General features: G+C 40.1%; 1 protein-coding gene across 9 annotated transcripts in view; it reads right to left on the minus strand.

Moving 5' to 3' along the window:
* Positions 1 to 27,364, minus strand: part of OGDHL (oxoglutarate dehydrogenase L) — a 109,095-nt gene that overhangs the window by 54,687 nt on the left and 27,044 nt on the right. For 4 of the 9 annotated variants that reach the window (XM_027829507.3, XM_007067231.3, XM_043552159.1 and 1 more), the window contains exons 3-12: positions 26,908 to 27,099; positions 18,420 to 18,522; positions 12,316 to 12,431; positions 10,150 to 10,304; positions 4,533 to 4,679; positions 3,032 to 3,122; positions 2,335 to 2,514; positions 1,697 to 1,825; positions 1,152 to 1,331; positions 229 to 381 (exon numbers count right to left, since the gene is read on the minus strand). In XM_027829507.3, coding sequence (XP_027685308.2) covers positions 229 to 381; positions 1,152 to 1,331; positions 1,697 to 1,825; positions 2,335 to 2,514; positions 3,032 to 3,122; positions 4,533 to 4,679; positions 10,150 to 10,304; positions 12,316 to 12,431; positions 18,420 to 18,522; positions 26,908 to 27,099 — 1,446 coding nt within the window. Of the gene's footprint in view, positions 1 to 228; positions 382 to 1,151; positions 1,332 to 1,696; positions 1,826 to 2,334; positions 2,515 to 3,031; positions 3,123 to 4,532; positions 4,680 to 10,149; positions 10,305 to 12,315; positions 12,432 to 18,419; positions 18,562 to 26,907; positions 27,100 to 27,364 lie in introns of all 9 variants that reach the window. The other 5 variants (XM_043552156.1, XM_043552154.1, XM_043552157.1 and 2 more) reach the window with 2 other exon arrangements.

Genomic DNA, 27,364 nt, shown 5'->3' on the forward strand with positions numbered 1-27,364 from the left:
CTTATGTGAGGTAAGCAATGAAATTTAAGCTCATCTCCTGCCACACATTTCTCCAGTAGTACTATTTTCTATTTTATGTAAAACAAAACAAAAAAGACAGTCAGAAAAAGGAATAGAATGAAGGCAACAAAGTAGTGAAGCAAAAAGTAGTTAAGGAAACAGCATGCAGTCACTTCCTTCTGCAAACAGCATCACAAATGGCCTTCTACCTCTGCTGACATACTGTACCTCAAACTCCTGCAGTGTTACAGTCCCATCTGCAATCAGTTTGTCAGCATACTTCTTCAGCACTGGCACCTGCTTGTGAATCTGCTTGTACATCAAGGGCTGGGTGAACATGGGTTCATCCATTTCATTGTGGCCTCTCCTTCGGTAACAAACCTACACAGGGAAGATTCATCTCTGTCAATAACGAGAGACATGAAACTAATCTCTAACATTTCCTGCTTTCTAGAGATTTATGAACTTAAGGCATTAAAGTTCTTGCTCAAAGAGACATTAAAATCAACATAAGTCTCTTTGGGGTAAGAGCTAACTCTTATTTTGGGTACAGCATCTAGCACAGTGGGGCTCCGGTTCTGGTTGGGTCCTCTAGGCCAGCGGTTCTCAACTGAGGGTCCACAGACCCTGGGGGACTGCGAACAGGTTTCGGGAGGTCCACCAAGCAGGGTGAAGCCCTGGAGCATCACCACCTGAAGCCCTGAGCTGCACCACCTGGAACTGAAGCCTGAACAACTGAGCTTCGCGGGGGCCCCTGTGGCCTGGGACCCCAGACAATTGCCCTGGGACCCCAGACAATTGCCCTGGGACCCCAGACAATTGCCCTGCTTGCTATCCCCTAATGCTGGGGCTGGCTTTTATATGCAGAAAAACAGTTGTTGTGACACACGTAGGCCATAGAGTTTTTACAGCATGTTGGGGAGAGTGGGGTTCAGAAAGAAAGGTTGAGAACCCCTGCTCTACGCAGTACAATAATACAAGTAATAACGTAAGGCAGGGAAAACTGCTTAACAGTAGCATTCAAGCCAATAAATGCAATGAGCGCAGCAATGTTTATGAGCCTACAGTAACATATTTGGCATTACTGACTTATTTTAAAAGACTAGCATAAAATATGCAAAGTGAAGAGTTAAAATTAACCCAGTACTTACTAAATCTACAACCACATCTTTATTGAATGTGTTTCTCCATTCTGCAGCTACATTGCACACATACATCACTGCTTCAGGGTCATCAGCATTCACATGGAATATGGGTGCGTTGACCACACGGGCAACATCTGTAGGGTATGGAGACGAGCGGGCCATTCGGGGATCTGTAGTGAAGCCAATCTAAGAAAAAACAAGCTTCCATTAATGTGTGAGAAAGGGGTTTTTTTGCTTTTCTTTTGAATGCCTGAAATCTTAGTTTAATGCCTAGTTATTACATGGCAGTAATTATAGGCTTTTCACTTTGGAAGGTAATTTCTTCTTTAATTCATCTAACATAATGCATCATTTTTATCTACTTATTTGGATCCCACAAAATCCGTGTCTCCTATGCTGAGCACAGCCAGATGTGCTGACAGTTTTCAGGGTATAATCATTCTAGTCAATGAAAGAGGGCTGGTATATACAATCTATCATGACAAGAATAAAACAAAGGAATATATGGGAAGTCATTAGACCCAAATTGCTTAAGAAATTCTGTTTTTCACCTGGTTATTGACCACAACATGAATAGTGCCATTTGTGGTGTATGATGGGAGGTCACTGAGATGAAAGGTTTCATAAACCACTCCCTGTCCAGCAAAGGCAGCATCTCCATGTAGTAGTATGGACATGACCTAAGATAAGGGAGGAATGAAAAAAAAAAAAAAAAAAGTATCAGATAAGAAGTGTAATTGTCAGTTCCTAGGGGGCATGAACTTTTTGTTATGTATTTTTACAATGGCCAGCCCCATAGGCCCCTGGTCTACGGCTGGGATTCCTAGGAAGGACCACAATTCAAATAAAAAAAATATAAGAAATCATAACATGCATGCTTGTCCACATTAAGACTGCTTTGCTTGATTCCCAATTGAGTGAAAGTTACAACCTATCTGAGGTTTCCAAGTTCAGGAACTAAGTTAATCAACCTGGTAATCAGTCAGAGAATTAAGAAGCTTTACCCTGTGCTAATTTAAAATTACTAGTTTAGTTCAAAGGCCAACATATCCAATTACACAAAGAAATGTTTCAGTGTCTTGAAGTACCTCCCACTTCTAGAGCTCAAAACTTTGGTAAATTGGGCTATTAGAAAAACTTACACATACACACACCAGCAAAAGTTATCCTAGCATGCTTGTAATTTTACCTTTTTCCCCTCTGTATCCCCTCTGTAAAACTGCTCAGCTTTGGTCTTCCCCTGAACAACAGGGTCTACTGCTTCCAAATGAGATGGGTTAGCCACAAGCGACAGAGTGATGTTCTTATTTGTTGCTCGGTTGATCCTTTCATGGTACATTCCCAAATGATATTTTACATCCCCAGACCCCTAACACACAAAAGACAGTCAAGGATCATGTACGCCAGCCATATAAACTACTTCCAATTCAACATTTAAAATCTACACTTCATACTGAAAAATGAATCTGGCTAGTTGTTACGTGTAACCCTGCATGGTATTTTTATTGAAAATAATTTCAAATTTTAAAACATTTGTTTCTGTTTTAATACCTCAGTGTCAGAACACAACACTTCATATTAACTAAGCACAGACAACATGCTTGTCTCTGTACAAAATAGAGGAAATAAAACAAACTATGTTAGAGAGATACCCGGTGAATTGAATTCACTGTTTAGAGTTAATGACTAGGAATCTTTCTGCACTTGAAAGATGTGCTATAGTGTTTCATAAAGAATAAAGTTACCAGTGAACCCCATTGATTCTGATCACTTAACAAAACAAAATTATGAATTTTAATAGTTCCTAATACTGCGTATTTACATGGACAAGAACATCCAGAACAATTCAGTACTTATTCTCTATCAGTAATAAAGTTGCATGTTACCTCATCAGCTGCATCAAGTTTTGGATCAAACTGACAGAAGATCTGCTCCAATTCCTTTCGGATGACATTGGCCAGTACATTCAACCTACCTCTAAACAACAATAGAAGGTTCTTTGATGAAATCTTACCAAACAATTTTGGAAATTTAAAAAAAAATTGTATTTTAAACATCTACAAATACTGTCCCTTAATCCTCCAACCACTCCCCACCCCTCCCACACACACACTCCCCCCATACCCACCCACCCCAGAGTGTCCCTACTGCATCACCATTGGCACTCCATAGTGCCTAGGTATTTAATCACAAGCTAGAGATTTTTCTTTTGTGGGTTTCTATCACAACCCTAACATGCCATCAGTAGAGTGCTATTATCTAGACCAGTTACTTGACAATTATCACAGATGAGAGACTGGGGAAGTTTTACTTATTTTGGCTGTTTGGGGGGCATCATATTTTGCCTTTGGATACACGTGCACAGCTACTCTCACGCACACCCAAGTGCAGGCAGGATATGATCCTTTGAAAATATATTTTAATGAATGGTTATAACAATAAGCTACAGTGGGCTGTTCATCAATTGGGCAGAAGGCCAAAAAAAATGCACCAGTACCCAACTAAGGACCCCTGGAGTGGCTTATTGCTATCACAGTACAGCTCCTTCATTTTACATTTCTTGATTTTTGTATTTAAAAATTTTAAGCTAAAAAAACCCACAGTTTTGTGAAGTTAAAATAACATTCTGTGAGTGTGAAAAGTAGCTCCTAGTACAAGGTTATGAGAAAATAGCATGGAATGGTTATGAACCCTTTCTCCTACTATGATGAATATAATATATTGTTTACTATTTTTTCCTATCCCTTCTTTTAAGGTTCCCTGAATTATAAGGACCCCTTTTTCCCACCTATGAGAAAACTGACTACCCTTTCAACAAGAATCAGTGACTCAGCAGCCATGTTCCAAATACTAAAGTGTTTTCAAAGTTGATTCTATTGCTACCTGTAGCAGATTGAAACCTGGGAACCAAAGAGAAATCCCACAAGCAAATGCGCATCTCACTTTTTAAATATAAGGATGTTTATTTCCCCTTTTAAAAATGACTCTACCCCTTTCTGTTTAAGATATTATTCGTCAAGAGTGTCCCCATTCCTGGCACTGCCTTCCAGAGTATAGATAAAGATGTAGGAAATTGGTACATCCTCTCAATTCCAAGCTCTCCACAGTGGGGAATGAAGTATAATGCCTGCCAGACTCACTTCCTATTTCAAAGCAGGTCCTTGACTAGTCTCCCATGATGAAAGTTTTAGCCCCTCACTGAGAGATAGCTCCCTTAGGACTCTGTGATATTGATACTCAATATATCTTTTAGTTGGGATAACTAACCTGTTTTACCAACCTCCCTTATAACATCACATTCCCAGTCTCTAAAAGGGGCCAGAAACCTAAAGCACACTGTGCAAATGAGTCCATTTAAAATAAAGGCAAATAATGATGAACAGTTACCTGTGAGGCATCCCCATTATTAAATATTCAACCCCCATTTCGCTGGATTTGTCAATGATGGTTTTAAGAGCAGGAATCATTACTTCACACCCTTCTAAACCAAAGCGCTTCTCTGAGGACCACTTGCGGGCAAGGAAGTCTTCAAATCTTGCCAAAAGAGGGAGAGAAAAGCAATAAGTTAAGGAAATGCATCAGATGGTAATTTTTTTTAAATCAACTGAAGGGCATTTGGAGAAGTAACATAAGATGCCCACTGAGAAGAAGACTTTTAGAGAAGACTTCTCAATACATACTCATATTTCTCAGAGCATGAATTTTATTGGGGGAAAATAAGTCCATAAAAGAGGAAGGATTTCTCTCTTGCCTGCCCTACTGCCCACCTTTAAAAGTTCTCACCAGCACTTTGTGAATCGATCCTGACACCTGGACAATATTATGATGAACAAAATCAAAGCATAGAAATTATGGCAAAAATTTTCTAGTTTGTTCTCCTTACATGCAGGAAGTTCCTACTGACTACAATAGGGAAAGCCTCACATGCAGGCAGAATGTCAAAAGAGTAAGCCACCCTGCAGATCCAAGAGGAGACAAAAGAGAATCCCATATCTTCTGGAAATAACAGTGAGTAAACAATTAAGGGAAATGGCAGCGTAAAAACTTGCAGCAGAAAACACGTAATTCCAGGGGAAATCTTGGAAACCCTATTCAGTGGCACAGCTCCACAGACTAAGTGATGTAATAGTTGGTAATTTGCCAGGAGCCGCTACACTGGAATCTGCGCCTCAGGAATCAGTAACTACAGACATAAAATCTGTCCTTTACTGACAGTTCTATGTTGTTCCATCTTTTAATGGGTTAGGGCCAGAGGCACTGCACACAGTTAAAGTGGCTTTTAACAAACGCTGAAAGGGTCATTTATAAAGCCTAAAGATATTGAACACAAAGAAAAATAAATCTTCATGAAATAACGTTAGTGGTTACATCATCAGTGTAATGCAAGGCCTGATAATGTCACAATGTCCATTAATACTCAGCTCCAAGTATAATGCTGAAGATTACCTCCCTTCTGATCTAAAACTTAAAAGCCATAACAGCAGTGAAATGGAATGTTGCCAGAAAACTCTCCTAAGCTGACCCAACAGTTTAGATCTAAGGCAGTGTAGAACTTTAAGAACAATGGACAGATCCTGAATTGATGTAAATTTGATAGCTTGAAATCAATGGAACACATCCATTTACAAAAAGCTGAAGGTCTGGCTCCTTGAGAGCATAAGCCCTCTAGACAATGGGGTGAATTAAAATGGCAGCTGTATCTGCGATTTTCCATCCTTTGGGGGTTTGATGTTAACCCAGTACTGCACAGTGTAACTCTTTCCCTCCCTCCAGTTAGGAAGTGTATTTACCAGAGCACATTGCCACTGACTTTGGAAGCATTTTCAACATTTCAAAGTGACATCTTGCACTTGGGACATGTTGGGCCGGGGGAGGGAGATTCTGGTTACATAAGTTTAGAAATAGCTGGTTATCCTAGTGTCCTAACCAAACAAAAGTCAGAAATATTCACGAGCAGGCAGGCAGTACGTGGACAAGGCTGATAAATTGTGTTCACCATGTATTAAAGCCTTGCATGTGATAGAACAGTCACAAATTGGTAACATTAAAAGGGTCTCCTCACAACCTCCCATTCTTCCTGCCTCCCTCCATCCACACATGGGAATATGGAAAAAAATGGTTACTAATCTTTCCATAACTGTTGTTCTTTGAGATGTGTTGCTCATATCCATTCCATGTTAAGTGTGTGCGCGCTGCATGCATTGTCACCAGAAATTTCTCTCAGTGGTATCTGTTGGGCTGGCTTTAGCATCCTCTGGTGCTGTATGCTTATGTGCTGGTATAAGGGGCATCGCTGGCCCTTCACCCTCTCAGTTCCTTCTTGCTGGCTAACTCAGACAGAGAGATAGGTGGTGGGTTGTGGAATGGACATGAGCAACACATCTCAAAGAACAGTAGTTACGGAAAGGTTAGTAACAGTTCTTTTCTTCTTCGCGTGATTGCTCCTGTCCATTCCACATTACGGAACTCTCAAGCGGTACCTAAGGAAGGGGGCTTGGAGTTCATGGACATGAGGATTCCAATACTGCTCTCCCAAACCTGGCATCACCTCAAGCCTGTTGGGTGATGGCATAGTGGGAGGAGAAGGCATGCACTGACAACCAGGTCGCTGCTCCGCAGATGTCTTGGATCTGGACCTGGGCCAGAAACAGTGATGATGAGGCCTGAGTTCTCATCGAGTAGGCAGTTAAGATGGCAGAAGGTGGGACACCCACCTGCTTGTACCATCCATGAATACAGGAAGTTATCCAAGATGAGATTCTCTGGGCTGAGACTGGTAGGCCTTTCATCCTATCTGCTATTGCCATGAAGAGCTGAGTGGATTTACGGAACAGCCTGGTCCTTTCAGTGTAGGAGGCTAGGGCACATCTAACATCCAATGAGTGGAGATGCTACTCCTCTGAATTCTTGAGCGGTTTTGGGAAGAAAATTGGCAGGAAAATAGACTGGTTACTATGGAACCACGAGACTACCTTTGAAAGGAACGCCAGGTGGGAGCACTGTTGAACCCTGTCCTTGAAGGATACGGTGTACGGTGGTTCTGACATAATGGCCCTAATTTCTGAGACCCTTCTGGCCAAGATAACTCCACCAGGAAAGCGACCTTCCAGGAGAGATACAGCAGAGGGCACAATGCTAGTGGTTCAAAGGGAGGGCCCATCAGTCTTGACAGGACCAGGTTTAGGTCCCACGGCAGAACTGGTTCATGAATTTGAGGGTAAAGTCTTTCTAATTCTTTAAGGAACCAAATGGACATCTCGTGTGAGAAGACTAATAAATTAAGCTAAAGAGAAACCACTGAATAATGCCTTGCCAAAGCAAGAGGAGGAGTTCCAGCAATTGTCACAGCCGGTAAGAAGGAACTGAGAGGGTATAGGGCCAACAGTGCCCCTTATACTGGTTCATAAGCGTGCAGCACCAGAAGGAGCTAGAGACAGCCCAACAGATACCACTGAGGTTCCACCATTTCCAGCCACAGTACACACATAGTGTGCACACACCTAACGTGGAATGGACATGAGCAAAAGAACAAAAGCTTTCTCTTCCCTTTACCCTAGTAACATTTGGACTCTAAAATAGCATTTGGAAAACCAAAGCCCTTGTGGCGGTTCAAGAGGGCAACATGCTCATACGTGGATAGCGAGGAGGTATCAGTGTACCTTTCCTAAAGGACTGCCTGTAACATCTAAAGAAACATAGGGCTTGGTTACCACCACCAAGGATGTTCTATGGTTCTATTAGGATTTTGATCAGATTTTGACCAGTCTATATTCTGAAGAAGAGAAAAGGACATGTTGCCTAGGGCCTGACATCTTAGATGTAACCTCCAGGTCCACAGGATATTTAAACCAGCCAAGTCAGAAACTTCCCAAACAATCGGGGCTCGCTTTGGTAGTCCCATCACACTCTTCAAGGGACAATGGCAGCTAATTCAGGCCAAGGTTGTTAAAGTGGAAGTTTCACCAAAGGAAAAAAAAAAATCAGTCAAAAATTATATGGAGATATATATATGCAAAACAAAACTTTCATAACCTAAATTGTCCCTGAATTAGCTGAAATTCAGGTTAAACTTTCACAAAAATGTATTTTACACACACACACAGATTTGTTCTATTTTTTTTTTTTTTTTTTTTTTTTTAAGTAGCAGCTTTCATTAGATTTAAACATCTTCCCTGCCACACTGTGAAACTAAACACCATGAGGACTTGTACATGAGAAGCAGGGAGGGAGAGACACAGACATGCCTGGAAAGGCCTTGCCCGCCAGCTGGTGTGCAGCCATTAGAGTCTGGCCACATGCATCAGACTGAAGAATCAGGGCCTAACATTGCCTGTGTTTATCATTTGTGAGAGACTCCAGAGATATGCAATGGACATATTTTCTAAAATAAAAAACTGAGTTAGGTGCCATTTCTAAATCTACTAGTAAACAAACAGCACAAATGAGAAGAAGTTAGATTATTAAAACTGAATTTTAAAATCTACGGTGATATTAGCTATAAGGCTGCTAACTCAATGAGTATGAAGCAGATTTTGCACAGCAATAGATTTAACACTTTCAACCTCTTTCAGTAGAAATTGTGTCCACAGCTGGGTGGGACAGTAATTCATCTAAGTACTTCTTTCTGTATTTTCCATAGACAAAAAAAAATTTGATAAGACGTTTGGCTCCTTCCTGTTGGTCAAAATCAGGTCCCTCCACAGCCAGAAGTAATGCAAATTTCTGCATCAGGAAGATAAATGAGGAAACGTCATACAGACAAGTTGTTTAACAACCCATCACTCAAATGCCATGTTCACCTGACTATTAAGTGTCTAACTAAAATTCCTTTCTGTTTCATTAAAATTTAAAATTGGACAAGAATGATGCATTGTCATCTCCCGAACCAAAAATATTGCTGAACACCACACACAGTGACAAAAACATCAGTACCTTCTATTGGAACTTCATTTGTAACAGCTTTCTACTGCCTCTCCCTCTCTCTTTTTTTTTTTTTTTTTGGGGGGGGGGGGGGGGGGGGGGAAGGGGGAAAGACTCTAGTAAAGAAACATATTCCCATTAATCACTCTCTAAATCAGTGTCACTATCTTGTGCTGACTGCAGCGTTTGTCAAAGACGCCAGATCAACATCACTGAGAAACGAAGTCCTGTCCTGTGGATAATCGTGTAGAGAATGGGCAGCAAGCCTCACTCCTCATGCAAGAAGGTAGGGTGGCCTTCATACTCTATGACCTCGTCACAGAGACAGTCAACATGGGTGCCAATGGGGGTAGTGATTGAGATGTGGATTTCAGTCCACTGGGAACTAGACACCTCCTTCAACTTGTTTAAAATTCAGGTCACTAAACAGACAGGAAATGAAAGAAGTCTGTGGGTCAGAAAGTGCCATGGTACAGCTGCATTTGGCATAGCTCAGAAGTGGGGAAACAGACATGCATTTAAGTCACCTTTATGCTTCCAAATCCTGTTCTCTCTTGGTACAGCTTTCTGAAGCCTGGGAAGTACGCTAAGTTATGTCTGGTTGTCCTGACCCCAAGGGGCCACTCTGGCAGTAGAGCATCAGTTGGTTGCAGGGATAACCTGGCCATGCCACCTATGCCCAATACAGGAGGAGCACATCTACTCTACACACCACCTGGGGATTCTCCTCACACCAGAGAAATTCTGAGATGGCCAGTTACAATGGCTTTTTTCGTTTTGTGGCACCAGAGGGGGGAAAAGTACACAGTGTATCGTGGACAATTAGGTACTTTAGAAGGTAAGACTGGATGGGAAAGCTCAGCAACAGCATTCAAAACCACTTAGAGTTCTTTTCAGACAGAAACTATGAACTACTTACATGGATTGGTTTATTAAAACATTCTCCCAAACCTCCAACACAAACCAGTGAATCTGCTGCTAACTGTGTCACAAAAGCCATGGAAATACCCAAGAATGTGATCTATCCCTTCCTCCCCTCAAAAGAAACAGAAAACAAAATGTTGCTGGACAAACCCCAACATACCTCATGGAACGCACCAGCCTAGCCAACAATGTCCGTTTTTCCTCATTTGTAAACTTCATGACACCAGGAGTTTCAAACTTCTGTCGGATCCACTGGCATTGCTCCACATCATTGATGAACATGAATTCCAGTCCAATGTGCTGACAGTATGTATTCTGGGAGGTAAAACATGAAGTCTAGAAACTTACAACTTTGGGAGTTCATGGATTGGGAGAAGTAGGACAGATATTCTAAAATTAAAGCAAGTAGTTTATTTCTGTTATCATTCCCACCAACGTTCCGTTATCATTCCCTGTATTAAAATGTGATTTCCCTTCCCTTTGTATTAATTCTTTCTTGGGGCTGCAAGCAATTCAATTCTTTTACTAAATCCTGGATTAGGATTCCCAAGCCCCACAAACTTTCCCCACAGAAACTAATATTTCAGACACTTGGAATCTGGAAGATTTCTTTCACCTGGTAATAATCATTTAAAAGTAGGTCAATATATATGCCCTAAACTAATTGATGAAGTTAATCTAACTGACAAAAAAAAAAAATGTAGCCAGATCACGGTCATTGCTTTGGATGCTGCAGGAAAAAATTCAAATTGGTTATCAGAATTTATCCAAAGGGTTTTTTAAAAAAATTATCAAATGAAATCAAGTAATAAAGACAGTGAAAAGACATTTATGAAGCCCCATGCAAATTGTTTGATAGCTGGCAATTCTTAAAAGGCTAGGAATCAATTTCAGATTTCCAACTAAATTGAGAGGGTAGGGGAAGTAACCTAATTTTGTCTTTGATAATGGCAAAATCAACATATTTTGGAAGAAACTCTAGTTTGGCATTGTGGGTATTTAAAAGTTTTCTATTATTTATTTTAGAGGAAATGTTTACTGGAAAGATATATTATACATAAGAGGAAGTTAATAGGAGCACCAAATAAGAAGATTCTTACAGTAAAAAAAGCACCAAACCAAATATACAAGAGAGTCTGATTGTGATAATGTTGACAAAGCTAATCCAAACTTCTGCAATTAATTTTTTTTTCCCTTTATAGCATGTTTCGTTTCATGAGTATGTGATGTGCAAATAGATTTTAAAAGCCTGGCACTTTTAAAATTGCCGCGCAAATAGCAGGGAGATAATACGGTCAGGCACAAAGCAACTTTAAAAGATCCATTCTACGTCTGCAAAGTAGAAAGTGACCACGGATCCCCTACAGTGTCCCTGTATGCGCTATGAGTCCGATCCTGCAAAGTGCTAAAGTGCTAAAGAGCCAGTGGTGACAGCATTCAGTACGTCAAAGGAGCATCCAGCAAGATCAGGCACTGTACTGATACGTTTCTAATGTTATCTGCTGTCTCATTTTGGGTTCTTCCCACATTATTCTCTTAAACATTTCCAGTTTCACTGAATTCATACAGCATAATTACATCGGCTATTGGGGAAAAAAAATATAACTGAGGGGCGAGGGGGAGGGGGCGGGGAGAGCCACTATCATACAAGCTGTTTCCAATCTGTATTGGAGTGGTCATGAGTTTAGGGCCCAATCCCAAAGTCATTACACCAGGAAAAAAAAAAAAAAGTCTCACAGATGTCAAGGCTGCAGGTTTGAGCTCACAATGCGTCCTGAGGAAATGCATGGAATGGAAACTAGTGGTTTATAAGGAGTTTCTCTGTGACAGACCCAAAGAAAAACACAAAGAAACGTTTTAGGGGCCCTTATCCTGCAAAGCGATCAGCTAGCTTGATCCCTTTGCAGGAATAGGGCCTACGTTAGTATTGTGCTGCATGGCCCACCACCACCTCCTACATTACACTGGCATTTGAAAGATGACCCGACAGCTTCTACCATTTATAGAAACTCTGTGGTTATAGAAACAGTGGTTCTCAACCCATTTACCATTGTGGGCCGCATATGCGGTCCACAATGTGTTATGTGGGCTGCATCCAATACTACCTGTTTGGCCCTGAGGATGTCACATGGGCTGCAGCTCTGTGCTGATTGGGCCGCAGGTTGAGAACCACTGCGCTAGGGTCACCCTGAATGCCATTTGAAGTTCCCTTATGTGTCCTATTGTCAACTGAAGTGGAATGGACCAATTTTATAATATACAAACTGACAACAGCTCACTTCCATCTGGATGAAAGCAGTTACACAAGATATATCGCCACACTGACCTCCAGCCGCTTGATGATCTCTCGTAAAGAAAGAGCAGTCTCATCTCCTCCTATGAAGGTGATTGTAGGCAATCGAAAAACCTTGTCCAAGTCAGATTCATGCAACCCATACAGCCCTACAGTGTGTCAATTGGTGAGAGGGGGTGGGGAGACAAAAAGCACAAGCTAAACAGACAGTATGTCCTGGTCAAGACAATACACAGTGAAAGTTTAAGGCTGCTGTAAGACCCCTTACCCTTGGAGAAAAGGGAAAATATTTTGAATTGCCAGATTGTAATGAACACCACACACTTGGAGAAACCCATATTTAACAAGCACATTGGCAGAGTTTTCAAGAGGTTTATCAGATGAAGGAGCAAATCTCATCTATTAGATCAGTATCTGCTACGCAAGCAAGTGGTACAATATTCCAATGGAAGGCTGCATGTGACAGAAAACCTTCATTAGGGGGAATAACATAGCGCCTTCCCTGTGTTCCAAGTTCCTACTACTATAGGTTTGGTTTTTTTTAAATTTCATCTCAACTCACTTCTGCCATGAAATGTACAACACAAGAAAAACCAGTTTTAAATAGATTAAAGATACATATGTAGGTTAACCCATCACACCATAACCCTTGTCCTAGCTTCCCAAATTTTTACTTTATGATCCTCACTGATGTAATTTCTAAATTGAAACTGGAAGATTTTTCAGGGAGGGACTGGACGATTCCCTTACGACTACTTTTTTTTGTGCCCAATGCATTTTTGGGGACACAAAAATACATAACATATTTGAGTTCATTCCAGGTACTTCTGGCAACTCTCCTCTTAAAATCTCTCTTTATAGTCTCTTGAAAACAATGATAGGTCCATAAAATTGTATTTCCTGAAACTCTTCCTACAATCTAAAAGTGTAAAAATTAGAAAGTCTATAAGTAAGATCATGACAAATAAAATAATTAGCAGTCTTTTAGCCAATAGAATGCTTTTATACAACCACTGGGCAATACAATAAATTACTGTCCACATTGCCTAAAAATAGCAGCAGCAGCAAAAATCAGAAGTAATTATACAGACTGAAGAAAATCCAGACTGAAGGAATAATATATGTGTTTATCAGAGATGCAGCAGAAGCTGGGCTATAATTGCATTGCACACACATTCAGTCCTTGGCTTTTGAGAGTGCCAACTAGAGTGCCAATTAGTTTTCAAGATGGGGATATTCATTGAGATTATCAATTTATCTTACACATGCCATCAAACATCTTATCTATGTTACATTTGACCTGGAAACCCACAGGGGAAAAAATTTCAGGGTCTCATTTTAACGTTAGGAGGCGAAATTGACCCTGTCTTTGCTATTAGTAACAGAAGTCCTACCAATAACTTCAGATTTGAACCAGATGGTTTATAAATCAGAGTTCCTCTCAAGGCCAGATATTGTGAAAAGAATGCATCATCTCCACCCTTGATTTAGGGATCTCTGAACCTGCCAAGGCCAAGAAATCAGTTTCTGCCAATCTTTAACCTATCTTTTGCAGTTCCAAGAAATGAGGTATAAACAAGACCAACCAGCATCACAGCATTGCTCAAAGTACATGGTGAGGGTTCTGCACGAGGAAACTTAATCTTAACCCATTACAGATTGAACACATACTGTAAGCAAGTACTTTAGCATTCATTGACTGACAGCCTGAATAATACCCAGAGATCTAAGAGTTCACAAGGAAAGGAAAAAAAGGATCAGTGTTCAAATTCTAGAAGGGGGGAAGAGAACTAAGCAATGTAAAGGCCAAACCACTATGGAACTCAGTGTACTACTTACCATGCAACAGTGTCAGTTCATTGATATTGTTATTACTAATACGTAATATTTTCATTTAAAATAAGTAAAATAAGTATAAATGGTAACTAGATAAATAGCACTTCATTTTTCACTTTAAATTTGAAAAAGGCACATATACAGACACACACAGAACTGAATCAGTGCAATTTACTAGTACTTAAGAGATTTGGTTCTGACTCTGTGACACTAAAGCAAAGAACGCAGTGCCACCAACTTTACTTTTATTTGATTCCTTGCTGACTCACTCTCTGACTTAGCAGGATTTTCATGGGCGGTCATGCAAACAATGGAACATGTAATAGAAGTGATGTGGGCACAAATAGCACAGCTGTGTCTTTTACCTCAGCACTGCAAATTTACTACAGCTCACTTCAGGTTTAAAGGGATAGGGACCTTTGAGCTTAGACCTCACTGAAGGTATTTTTTAGGCATTACTATTTTGCAAAATGTGTTCTCGCAACTAGCTGTATTGTAAATATAACTCCTAAAGGGAACTGATGCATGGGACACTACATACAGGAAATATGTATTTCTGGCCATGATATTCAAGTATCTTGTGTGGTCATTAGAGGCTCTTTGTAAGTTTCCCTATTGATCTCAAGCCACAGGGGAACACTTAGCACTGAGCTTGGAAATCCCATTATCCACACTCCAACTTCCTTTTTCTAACAACATATTCATATCATACATCCCACGAGACACATGCTTACATGGCACCATCCCTTCTAAACATGCCATCCCTTCCTGTTTCACATTGCAAGCATCTAGTTTCTTTTTCCATGTGATGTCACGCTCCTGATAGTTTTTCAGGATGCCCAGGATTTCACGTCGCATTATTTCTGAGGTTCAGAGAAGCCACGCCAATGGTCTGCACTGAACTTGTACTCAAAGTCATGCTAAGCTTCATGTATGCTCTGGATATCCTGAAGCAGGGGTTCTCAACCTCTCTCTTTCTGAAGGCCCTCCCCCTGCCAACATGCTATAAAAACTCCACTCCCCACCTGTGTCAGAACAACTGTTTTTCTGCATATAAAGGTCAGGGCCGGCGTTAGAGGGTAACAAGAAGGGAAATTGCCCAGGGTCCCACTCCACAGGGGCCCCTGCGAAGCTACATGGCTCAGGCTTCAGCTTCAGCCCTGGGTAGTGGGGCTCAGGGCCTTGGGCTTCAGCCCCATGCAGTGGGGCTTTGGCTTTCTGCCCTGGGCCCCAGAGAGTCTAATGCTGGCCCTGCTTGGCAGACCCCCTAAAACCTGCTCATGGCCCCCCGGGGGCACCAGACCCCTGGTTCAGAACCACTGCCCTGAAGGACCTTTGTGTTCTCCCTGCCATCTCTCTTCCCAGCAGGCTGAGAATGAGAAGATAAACTAATTTCTCTTATGCAATGCATGAGTCTGGGAGCCAAACTCATCAGGGTTCTGATGGTGCCTCACATTGGAGGAAATAATAACCTCATTTTAATCAAAAGTGCAGACTATTTTTCACAATGAAGATAATACAGCTGGGATCCTGAGTGCTTGAGGCTTTCCTTTTACAGAAAACGTAAACAAAGAGAAGAAATGAAATCATCCCAAGAGAGGGAAAATCCCTGCACTCCCCTCAAGGCAACATGTGTCACTTTACTGAGAAGGAATCACAAAATGACTCCTTGACCTGCATAAGGCTAGCTACTAGCATGACTCCCACGAAGCCACTAACCTGTGCCACTGACAATGCGTGTAATGCACCTTCTTCACCTTGCCTGGGTATTGAGCTCTCACATAAAGCCACCAGAGACTGGTCAGTCAAGTCACCTCTACTGTCATCTAGTCTGTGATTAGCATGACAAAAGATATAGATCACCCCCCCCCTCCCTGGTAGGTCAAAGCTGCATGTCCCAAACATTAATATTAGGTGACACTGTGTATTTCTGCCCCCTCTGTTTTACGTTGGAACCCTCCTCTTTTCCCACAATCCCTGTGACAACAGCCCCTCCCATCTACAGCTGCTTTTTGTGCCTTGCATTTCAACAGGTACCATAATCAGCAGTAGCAGACTGCACATAGCATAAGGTGATGCAAGTATTTTAATTTTAAATTATCTATATTTTGTTAATTTTATAATACAGATATTACTACTCCTCAGGTCCTAGCATATTATAATTATTTTGCTTGTACTAGAGAGCAGACTCAGATAAGGGAGACTCCCCAAGGACTAAGAATGGGGTTTCTTCAGCTCTTTCTGCTCTAGCAGAAATCATGATCATGTTGCTTCATCTCTGAAACAAATGCCATCTAAGAAAGCTAAAGCAATCTTGGAGAACCAGGACATACTGCATTATTCCTCTAAGACAGGATTTCTGAAGCTGGAGTCCGGGTCAGGGAGTCATGTCCGGGGCTGCTGGCCCCAGTAATCAACTCCCCTCCCTCCCAGCGCCTCCTGCACACCACTGAACAACTGTTCAGTGGTGTGCAGAAGGAGTGGGAGGAGCAGGGATGGGGTGCACTCGGGGGGGAGGCGGGGAAGAGGAGGGGCAGCAGGGCCTGGGGCTGAGCAGGGGGTTTGGGAGTCTGAAAAATTATAAATCAAAATAGGGGTCTTTGGATTGCTAAAAAAAAGTTTGAGAACCACTGCTTTAAGACACCGTTAAGTGATGACTGCAAGACTGAGTTTTACAGTCAGTGTTCAAAATTTTACAATCTCCATTTTCTTCTTCTAAGATACAGCAGGGATCAGCAACCTTTGGCACGCAGTCCGCCAGTTTAAAGAATCTGTCAATTTGAAGAATCTGTCCAAGCTGTATCCTGTATCTCAGGGATTGGCAACCTTTGGTACATGGCCCACCAGGGTAAGCCCCCTGGTGAGCCAGGCCAGTTTGTTTACCGGCCGCGTCTGCAGGTTCGGCCGATTGCGGCTCCCACTGGCCGCAGTTCGCTGTTCCAGGCCAATGGGGGCTGCGGGAAGCGGTGGCCAGCACATCCCTCAGCCCGCGCAGCTTCCCGCAGACCCCATTGCCCTGGAGCGGCAAACCACCGCCAGTGGGAGCCGCGATTGGCTGAACCTGCGGACGCAGGAGGTAAACAAACCGGCCCAGCCCGCCAGGGGGCTTACCCTGGTGGGCCATGTACCAAAGGTTGCCAATCCCTGAGATACAGGATACAGCTTGGACAGATTCTTCAAATTAAGAAAAGAAGATGGGATTCACATTGAGAGGACTAAGACTAGTCTGGGCATCTCTTCATTTAGTCAGAAAACTTATATCAAAACTTTTTAAAAATATGTAGCTTCTGTATCATTCACAGAAAGATTCATTCATGGAAATGCACAGTCTACTGTTCCACAGAAGTAAATAAGGAACAGGAAAAACTATCAGTCACTGAACTATTGTATTAAGATTTTAGCATGTTTATAATATCACTCTAAAAAAAACTTTAGGACAATATGGTTTTTGGAATATATCTAAGTCATAACAATAAGACCATATGACTAAAAATAATAATTATTAGAAACTAGCCCTTATGTAACAATGAATAGGATGCATTTTGTATTTGATTCAGTTGACAATGAAGATCTCTGCTGCACAGTGCTCAAACCATAGTGATGTGCAATTATAGAAATGTCTACATCTATTAGTCGCTTTAGATGTGGTCCAGAACCATGCACTGTGTATGATTGTTTCCTGTCCTTTTAATACACTAGGAAGATACTATGGGCATTGTGTAACTGTTCATTTACTATGCACTTGTTCTTAATTCCATTGTCCCCCATACCCTCCCCACAATAAAAGTTCCAACTAAATAGCATGCAGTGGCAACCAGCTGCAAAGGGAGAAGCTTCACTGGAATGATTTAGCCATCTTATTGTAATATAACTGTGCAAATTGCCAAATTTACATCATATATTACCATCTCATCAGCCAATCCATACTCTGTTCTCTAATGTTCTAAAAGTATGCTTGATCGCCCCAAGCTTGGAACAATGAGCTATAGCTGCTTCTACGAATAGGTAGTGCAAGAATGAGGGAATGCTCTATTTTCAAATTTCCCTGAGGAGTGGTCACTGGTTAGAGTCACAAAAAACGTATCACAATCAAAGCAAAGTCACAGTGATTTATCATAAAGTAACCAAAAAGGTTAGAGGAATATTTTCACTAATTAATAGTTGTCCTATCTAAGAAAAACAGAATACTCAGTTGTTGTAATTATCTTGCCTAGTGACTCTCTCTAGAGGATACATTGTACCACAAGACATGCCTCTGGCCAAACATATTGATTTATATCAAAGTAGTTTGCAGTTCTCACCCAGTTTATCAATAGTAGTGATTAAATCAGATGGAACAAATGAATCCAAGTCTGCGTCCAAGATTCCTAGGGGATCCAGCTGAGCCACATGATGTCCACGGATCTGTATGGGTGCAATTAGGTAGGAAGAGGGAGGAAACACCAAGAAAAAAAATAATAAAGTCAGTAAAAAGGGAGAACTTGCCAATAATTGTGCCCCCAACACACAGATAACTCATGGAATCATCAAACATACACACACAAAAACCATACGAACAGCCATACTGAGCCAGACCAATGGTCCATCTAGCCCAGTAGCAGTCAACCATCCCTCAGAGTTAGAGTATGATTATCGTCCATAAAATGATAGCCGGTTATCCCAGGTGGATCCACAGGTGGCTAATTAGACCAATCCCTGACCCACAGCTCTTGTCACAGCTGGGGCAGGCATTTCCCAATGGAAGGGCAGATTTGAATTGTTGAGTCAGGCTGCGGTGCATTCTTTCCTCCTTTCCCGTTTCTCTGTTTCCTGTTGTCAGTGGCCAGTGCCAGATGTTTCTGGCAATTGGAGGGTTAGGGACATCCAGTGCATGGGTGGTGTCCTGACCATCTTGGCTAACAACCATTGATGGATCTATCCTCCATGAACTTATCTAATTCTTTTTTGAACCCACTTATACTTTTGGCCTTCACAACATTCCATGGCAAAGAGTTCCACAGGTTGATCGTGCATTGTGGAAAGTACTTCCTTATATTTGTTTTAAATCCTGCTGCTTATTTTCATTAGTTGATCCCTACTTCGTGTGTTATTGTGAAGGGGTAAACAACACTTCCCTATTCACTTTCTCCACGCCATTCAGATTTTATAGACCTCTAACATATCCCTCCTTAGTCATCCTTTTTCTAAGCTGAACAATCCCAGTATTTTTTCCGCCCCCTTGGAAGATGCTGGTCCACACCCCCTAAGCATTTTGTTGCCCTCCTCTGCACCTTTTCCAATTTAATAATGGTTTGGGGTTTTTTTGAGACGGGGTGACCAGAACTGCATATAGTATTCAAGGTGCAGGCACACCATGGATTTATATAGCAGCATTATATTTTCTGTCTTATTATCTCTCCCTTTCCTAACGGTTTCTTACATTCGGTTAGCTTTTTTGATTGCTGCTGTACATTGAGTGGATGTTTTCAGGAAACTATCCACCGTAACTCCAAGACCTCTTTTTTGAGTGGTAACAGCTAATTTAGATTCCATCATATTGTATGTATAATTGGGATTATTTTTTGAAGGTGCAACACTTTGTCCTTAACGTTGAATTCATCTTTTATTTTGTTGCACAGTCACCCAGTTTTGTGCGATCCCCTTTGTAACTTTTTGCAGTCAGTTTTTGACTTAACTGTCTTGAGTAATTGTGTTGTCTGCAAATTTTGCCACTTCGCTGTTCACCCCTTTTTCCAGAACATTTATGAACATGTTGAACAGCACAGGTTCCAGTACGGTTCCTTTGGGGACCCCGCTGTTTACGTCTCTCCACTATGAAAACTAACCAATTATTCCTACCCTTTATTTCCTATCTTTTAACCAGTTACTGATCCATGAGAGCACATTTCCTCTTATCTCAGGTCTGCTCACTTTGCTTAAGAGCCTTTGGCAAGGGACTTGTCGAAAGCTTTCTAAAAGTCCAAGTATACTATATCAACTGGATTACCTTTGTCCACATGCCTGTTGGCACCCTCAAAAAATTCTAATAGATTGGAAATTATGTCTCACCATTTACCAAAGCCATGTTGATTCTTCCCCACCATATCGTGTTCACCTATGTGTCTGGTTGAAACTATAGCAAAGAACAAAAGTATCAATCTGCCTAGTACTGACGTTAGGCCTACTGGCCTATAATTGCCAGGATAGCCTCTAGAGCTATTTTTAAAAACACGTGTTATATTAGCTACTCTCCAGTCATCTGGTACACACGCTGATTTAAGTGATAGGTTACATACAACAGTTACTAGTTCTGCTATTTCATATTTGAGTTCCTTCAGAACTCTTGGGTGAATACCATCGAGTCCTGGTGACTTATTACTGTTTATTTTATCAAGTTGATCCAAAACTTCCTCTACTGATATCTCAATCTAGGGCAGTTCCTCATATCTGGCACCTAAAAAGAATGGCTTAGGGGTGGGAATCTCCCCCAGCTCCTCTGCAGTGAAGATCAATGCAGAGAATTCATTTAGCTTCTCTGCAATGGGCTTGTCTTCCTTGTGTGTTCCTTCAGCATCTCAATTGTCCAGTAGACTCACTGACTGGCAGGTTTTCTGCTTCTGATGTAAAAAATTTTTGCTCTTAGTTTTTGCGTTCTTGGCTAGTCACTCTTCTGATTCTTTTTTAGCTTGCCTTATTGTACTTTTACACTTACTAGAGTTTATACTCCTTTTTATTGCCCTCAGTAGGACCAGACTATCAATTTTCAAAATATGCCTTTAACCACCATTTTTTTGGTACTCTGTTTTGGGGTTTTTATTTGGGGTATATATTTAGTTGGGGACGGACACACACACACCACTAATGCAAGTGTCACAATATAGTGCGCTATGAAAAGAACTGAAAATAAGGAGTACTGTCACTGGATATATGCCCCAATAATCCCTATTATGAACACTGACCTCAACACTGGGGACATAAGCAATTATGTTCTCTATCTTGCTTACCTTTCAGTTTAATTTTTGAATTGTACATAAGCAGCAATTTCTGATAGAGGTTACAATTTATCTATGTTCTGTAAAACTCTGGGCAAATTTAAGGAACCATGTATATATCTTATAATAGTAATAGGATATTCTTTTCATTTCCCTTTTCAGGTACTAATATAAAACTTCCAGACACAGCTTATTTTTTAAATTCATGGATAAATTATGAGTCACTTGACTACAATTTCATTCAATATACTAGTGTCCTAAACATCAGTGAAAATAAACTATAATGCCAAGGGCTGAACTAGAATTTCAGTACAAGAGGTAGCAACTGTGAACATTTCTTCAAATGCAGTTGTACTCTTAAAAGTGACTCTGTAAAAATGCCATTGTGGAGTTTGGTATTTGCATCTATTTTCCATATGATATGTGCTCTGTTTACAAAGAAAAGAAACAAAACAAAACATTGTTCTATAATTCCCAGTCTTGTAAATTTAGCATTGATCGAGCCAGGGTTGTTGTGCATCATCACCAGTATTAAAAATTCTGCAGGTCACACTGTGCTCTTGATGACATCTGTGCAACCTCATTGTTTACAATGGCTACACAAGTGTATCTGATTAGATCTGAGCAAACAATTCTGTTGACGATACTCAAGATGGAACAGAATCTTCAGCTCCATCAGTGTTTAGCTGTGTTTGTTCTGCAGCATTAACAGAAGAAGTAAAAGTAACTCATTTGGGGCACTAGTATTAACAGCTATAATTCTGAAAAAAAAAAAATCTGTCAATTAAAATGGTGCCATTTTACGTACATCTTTTTAGCATAAAGCCACACTTTCAAAAATATGAAGTTTGGAGGGAACTACACACGCCAGAAAGGAAAATTCAGCATTTCATTTTTACAGCAGCTGTATATGCATATGAATACTGGGCACTTTGTGTGTAAGTCTATTTGATGCTTACTTGGTTCATTGAAAGCACAAAACAGTAACATTGTCTATCACAATATAAAATGCCAGATATAGCATATACGTTTTCTTTTTTCAATTGCTACTTCACATTGATTTAGTTTACAAGATACAAATAGTGGGGGTGGGAGGGCGGTGAAGAAATTCAGGTTCAATGCTGCAGCGGTGTGGGAAAAAACCATTTAAAAAAAAAGTCTTCCCCAACCACTGGGCTAGGATGACCTCTCCAAAGTCATGCTGGTCTCTCACATGATAGGGTAATATTCTAATATCCTGATCTCACTGAAGTAAGTGACAAAATTCACTAATTAACACCAGGATTTCATCTTCAGGGCCCAATCCAGCAAACACTTCTGACCAAAACCTAATACTTATTACTGCGAGTAATCTCATCTGAACTCATGGTAGTAAGCAATATGCCCTGTAGGTAGAGCTTGCAAGATTGAGCCTCTCAATAGATTTCCATTGGGTATTATTTTTATTTTCTGCCACTTATAGGTTTTATCCTGATCAACTGCACAAACTCAGGAAAAAGGGAAACAATTTTCTATGGATATTAACATTTTCAATTATCTTTTGTTAATTAATCTCTGTAATAGATAACTATTCCAAGACAACATAACATAAATCACGTGAGGTATAACAGTAAAAGTCTCACAAAAAGCCATCTGGCAAAAAAATTATTAATTATTACACTCAGTGACAGTAAATGTCAAAAGAAGCACTTCTGCACCACACTTAGATTTATCATTTGAATAATATTTCCCACTCTTGGCAAAACACTTTCAAGACACGTTGTTTTTAGGGACCCATGTAAATCACAAGTCTGACAGTGCTCCCGGTTTGCAACATTAATATTAAAAATAAGCTAAATTATTGAAATAGAAAAAAAAATTGTGAGAATGCTGTGTGAAGAATAATGCATACAAATTTACAATGTGTTGTGAAATGAGTTAATACTTTACATATCAGTTCAAGAGTGAATGCACAGAAGGGAATTCTTTTCAAAGGTGTTTTAATATTGGTTTCCTCCTCACCCTATTAAGGAAAATTCCAACAATTCCCATAAACCAATTTAAGCTTAATTGACTCTCCACCTTCAAAATCAGGGGGTTCCCCCATCTGTTTTGTTCTGCAGACCATTTCATAAGAAAACATTTAATTCTACCGACCACTAGGACAGGCTTCTTTGACCACTCCACCCAAAGTAGCTTGAAAGCCTCTGTTTGAAATAATAAGATAACAGAAGATGATATGGAAGCAGTTTGTTTGTGCCTTTTATTTTATGATTGTGCTTATTATTATTTATCAAACTTTTTTTTTTAAATAAAGAACCCAACTGACTTCCTGAGATCACACCAAAGTTCAGCCTGTGTTTAGAATCGGCTCCTACTCACTGCTGTGTCAGTGAGGACAAAACTCAAACCTGGGGAAACCAGATGCAGGTTCCAATGGTAGTCTCTGGGGTAAATTATGCAGTGAAGTGAGTGGTAATATATGTCACACATCAGGCATAAGTGGTACAGTGGTTTTACCTGCCTCAATTTGTCAAAATGACTAATTTACATGTCATAGTTGATGGGGAGTTGGGGTGGTAAAGAGGTGCAGCAGAAAGCAACTGATGGGAATGTCCAAGATACGGCAAGTCCCCTAAATAATCTGGTATAGGTTGCATTACTTTACAATTTACACCCATTTTCTTACCAAGGTACATCACATAGGACCACTGCTTTTGGCCCTACTTAAGAATATACATTCATATTCAATCTTTGAGCTTGCTCTTCCCAGCAAAGAGCTCATAACTTTGTAATGTTCACTATATTCCAAGACCCTTACATTCATGAAGCTTCAAAGAATCACAGCTTGCAAGCAGAAATAATTGTGCAAAACTATTGATGTAAACATTAGCTACCTTACACTAGACAAAAAAATTGCACTGTAAGAGTAAAAGCAATTTTTAAAAATTAAGTGTCTCATTATTAGGAATAATTAACAACCAACCACAAAAATATCATCTTTAAGATGAGCATCTGAAGCTTTATAATATGACTGAGAAAGTACAACTTCCATTTCAACATAGATTAAATCAAACCTTTCAAAGTTCTGTAGAACAAGTTCCATATTTTTCAAAACTGATTTACCCATTTTTTTTTTAAAATGACTAGGTTTTAAACTTTGTTAAAATTCAGCCACACATTTAAGGAAACAGAATGAATCATACTCAAGTTTTTAAAATCCCTGTTTTACCATCTATTCAAATAGGAGCTGAATTAGGTCAGTCTTACTCTACATTGTTTCTCAGAAATCATGCTAGGAACAGTCTGTACAAAAGCATATTTTAGAGACCCATTTATAGTTACAGGGAAAGAAAGAAAAAGTGATGAGGCATTTCCATGAACTACATTAAAATTAATGGTTACGATAGCATTGTAATTTAGTAAATATTAAGTAAGATTCTATAATTAATCACAATGTAAGGCATTTCAATCAATTATTTTAATGGAATTGTTTGTCACCCATAGAGAACTAATATAGAAGGGCAAAACACAAAAACCTCATATGATCCCCTTCAAATTGCCTGGGGCAGGAATGCTCCTATTCAAAACTCAGGATCAAATAATTTTGCACTGGATCCAAAATTTGAACAGTCCTATTTTTCAATTCACATATGGCTGAAATTCTTGAAATAATGTTTCTTGCAAGATTTCAGCCAAAGGTGGTAAAAATCTCCTACTTAACTGTTCTTGAGAGATTTCCACTATTTGTGCCCCAAAATTTCAGGCAAACAATGAATAAGATTTGGGTGTAATTACAGAACTTAAACACTAGCTCTGATTTGGCTTCAAACGTAAACATAATCCTACTCAAGAACAGAAGGACTCTGAAAAAGGAGAATGAAGTTTGAGGTGATCACCACAAAGATTCAAGACTTTCTCCCTCTCTCCACATTGGTTTCAGAGTGTGGTAGCAGCAAAATAAGAAAAATATATCAATACAGATATCATCCCTGTCAACATCTCCAGATGGTAACAGACTAGAAATTTGCATTAATATTCATATACAGTTTTTGCATAAATTTAAGCACACAGATTATCAGAAGCATGTGCTTTAGATTTATTATGCCTTGTGGAAAGATAACGAATCTTATAATTGATCATCTATATTATGAGAGAAATCAGGAAATTTACTTGGAAACATTTTTGTCTTTTTTTTTGGGGGGGGGGGGGGGGGGGGGAGGAAGGCAAAGGATTAACAACATAAATTACTATCTGATTTTGTATTAAGTCCTCCTTCACAGAATCTAGAATCCGGTATTAGAAAAAAATCAGTACATTTACTGAATTTCCCAACAGAAGGGCCACAGAGCAGTCTACTACAAAAGCACAAAACTAGCAAGTCCGAGAAATCAAAAGTTTTAGATCTTTCTCCATTATATTTATTTAATTATCTGACAGAGAAGCATTTACAATTGATAGCATCTCTTCAACACAATTTATAAAGAGCATTAGATACATCTATAATCACCAAAATGCTTTTAAATAATCCTTTCATTATTTTGTCATGGAGATGCCTACAACAAACAAAGACACCTCTATTCCATCAATTACGTCAGGGAATATATAGTTCCAAATAAAGGAAAGTTGTGTTCTCTGCGTATTTTGTTTCCAACTGCTTTTTTTAGCATCAGAGCAACCAAACATTCTGTAATTCTTGCTGCTACTTCAACAAAATTTTGCTATAGATTTCACACAAGTGAAGGAACAATAGCATGGTGTGAAACTGACCATATTTTCGGCATAGTCTACTTTTATTTAAGTGACTTCCATGACATGACTATTTACACAGGTCTTTGCACCTATTTACCATACGGCAGAATGCATTCATTTAACACTTAGAGTGGAACACATTTAGCACAGGGACAAGGATGCTACTTCTCAACCACATGATACCATAGAATGAGCTGAAAGGGAAGTCACAAAACTATTTTCTCCAACTTTCGTATTCACAGTGATCAGGATTCACATTTTGCTGAATTTGCTCTCTCATTCAAAGTATACTGCTTCCTTTTTTCTAGGCAAAGAGAACTCAGAGCTTATAGAAGGTAAAACTGATATAGATCACAGTGGCTTTCCCTTGTCTGAAAACTGATTCAGATAAAGCAAAGCACACTGTGGAGGACAACGAAGAGTGTCATTTCACTGCACATACCTTAATGAAAAAAATAAGACAGACATTAATTCAGCTACAGTTTAAGCTACTGCACAATATGCAACTGTTTTGCAATGGATTGTATTATCACTTATTACCCAGGAAAAATCTGCTCCAGTGAAAAAGCTGGATTTCAGAACATTTCTTTATTCTGACTCAGTTCTCCATCTGGACAGAGTCAGATGGGCAGGTGGAGCTGAGGATCAGCTGTTTTGGTGAAGAGGCCAAACCCTAGAGGTGCTCCAGTTCCACAGTGATGCGTGAAATAAAAGAACCAAGATGAATTAAACCATCCCTGCTCGGATATGGACACCCTTTGCAGTACTGTCACTTAACCTCTGTGTCCCCCAGTGTGGACAACTGGGATAAAGTTATCGGTCTCTTAAAAATGTTTGAGGACCAATCAATATGTATTGCAGTACCACTCAGGAACCCCATTATAGATCTGAACCTCACTGAGCTACGCATTGTACAAACAGTATAAAAAGACAGTGCCTGCACCAAAGAGTTTACAATCTAGGCATAAAACAGATGGAAACATACAGACAGAGGAAACACAAGAAAGCAATCCGTTAATATGTGCAAAGTGCCTTTAAAAGGAAACTCCCTCCCCTATATACTGATAAGTAGCAATAGTACACTTACTTGATACGCTCTGATCAATGACTGCACAGCCAGGTGGTCCTCAACTAGTTTTTCAGCTTTACCTGGTGTCTTTGCCAATCCATGGCTCTGAAACAACAACGCTCTGCTTTTTGAAAGGTCTGGTAAGTGTGTCTGGTAAGCTTGACCAGGAGGGGCTCCAGCGTTAGCGTTTCGGAAAAACAAATCCCAAGACTGGACAAGGTTGCAGAGAAGAGGGATGAACAGAAAAACGGAAGGAAGGAAGAAAATTGCTTTGTTAGATCAAATTAAACCCATGATTCAAAGCAGTAACTTTACACATGACAGTGAATGTGGCAACATAATGGCCATACTAGGTCAGACCAATGGTCCATCTAGCCCAGTTTCCTGTTTTCTGACAGTGGCCAATGGCAGATGCTTCAGAGGGAATAAAAAGAACAGGGCAACTATGAAGTGATCCCTGCCCTGTTGTCCAGTC

Source organism: Chelonia mydas, chromosome 7 (genome assembly GCF_015237465.2).
Source record: "Chelonia mydas isolate rCheMyd1 chromosome 7, rCheMyd1.pri.v2, whole genome shotgun sequence".
NCBI lineage: Eukaryota > Metazoa > Chordata > Testudines > Cheloniidae > Chelonia > Chelonia mydas.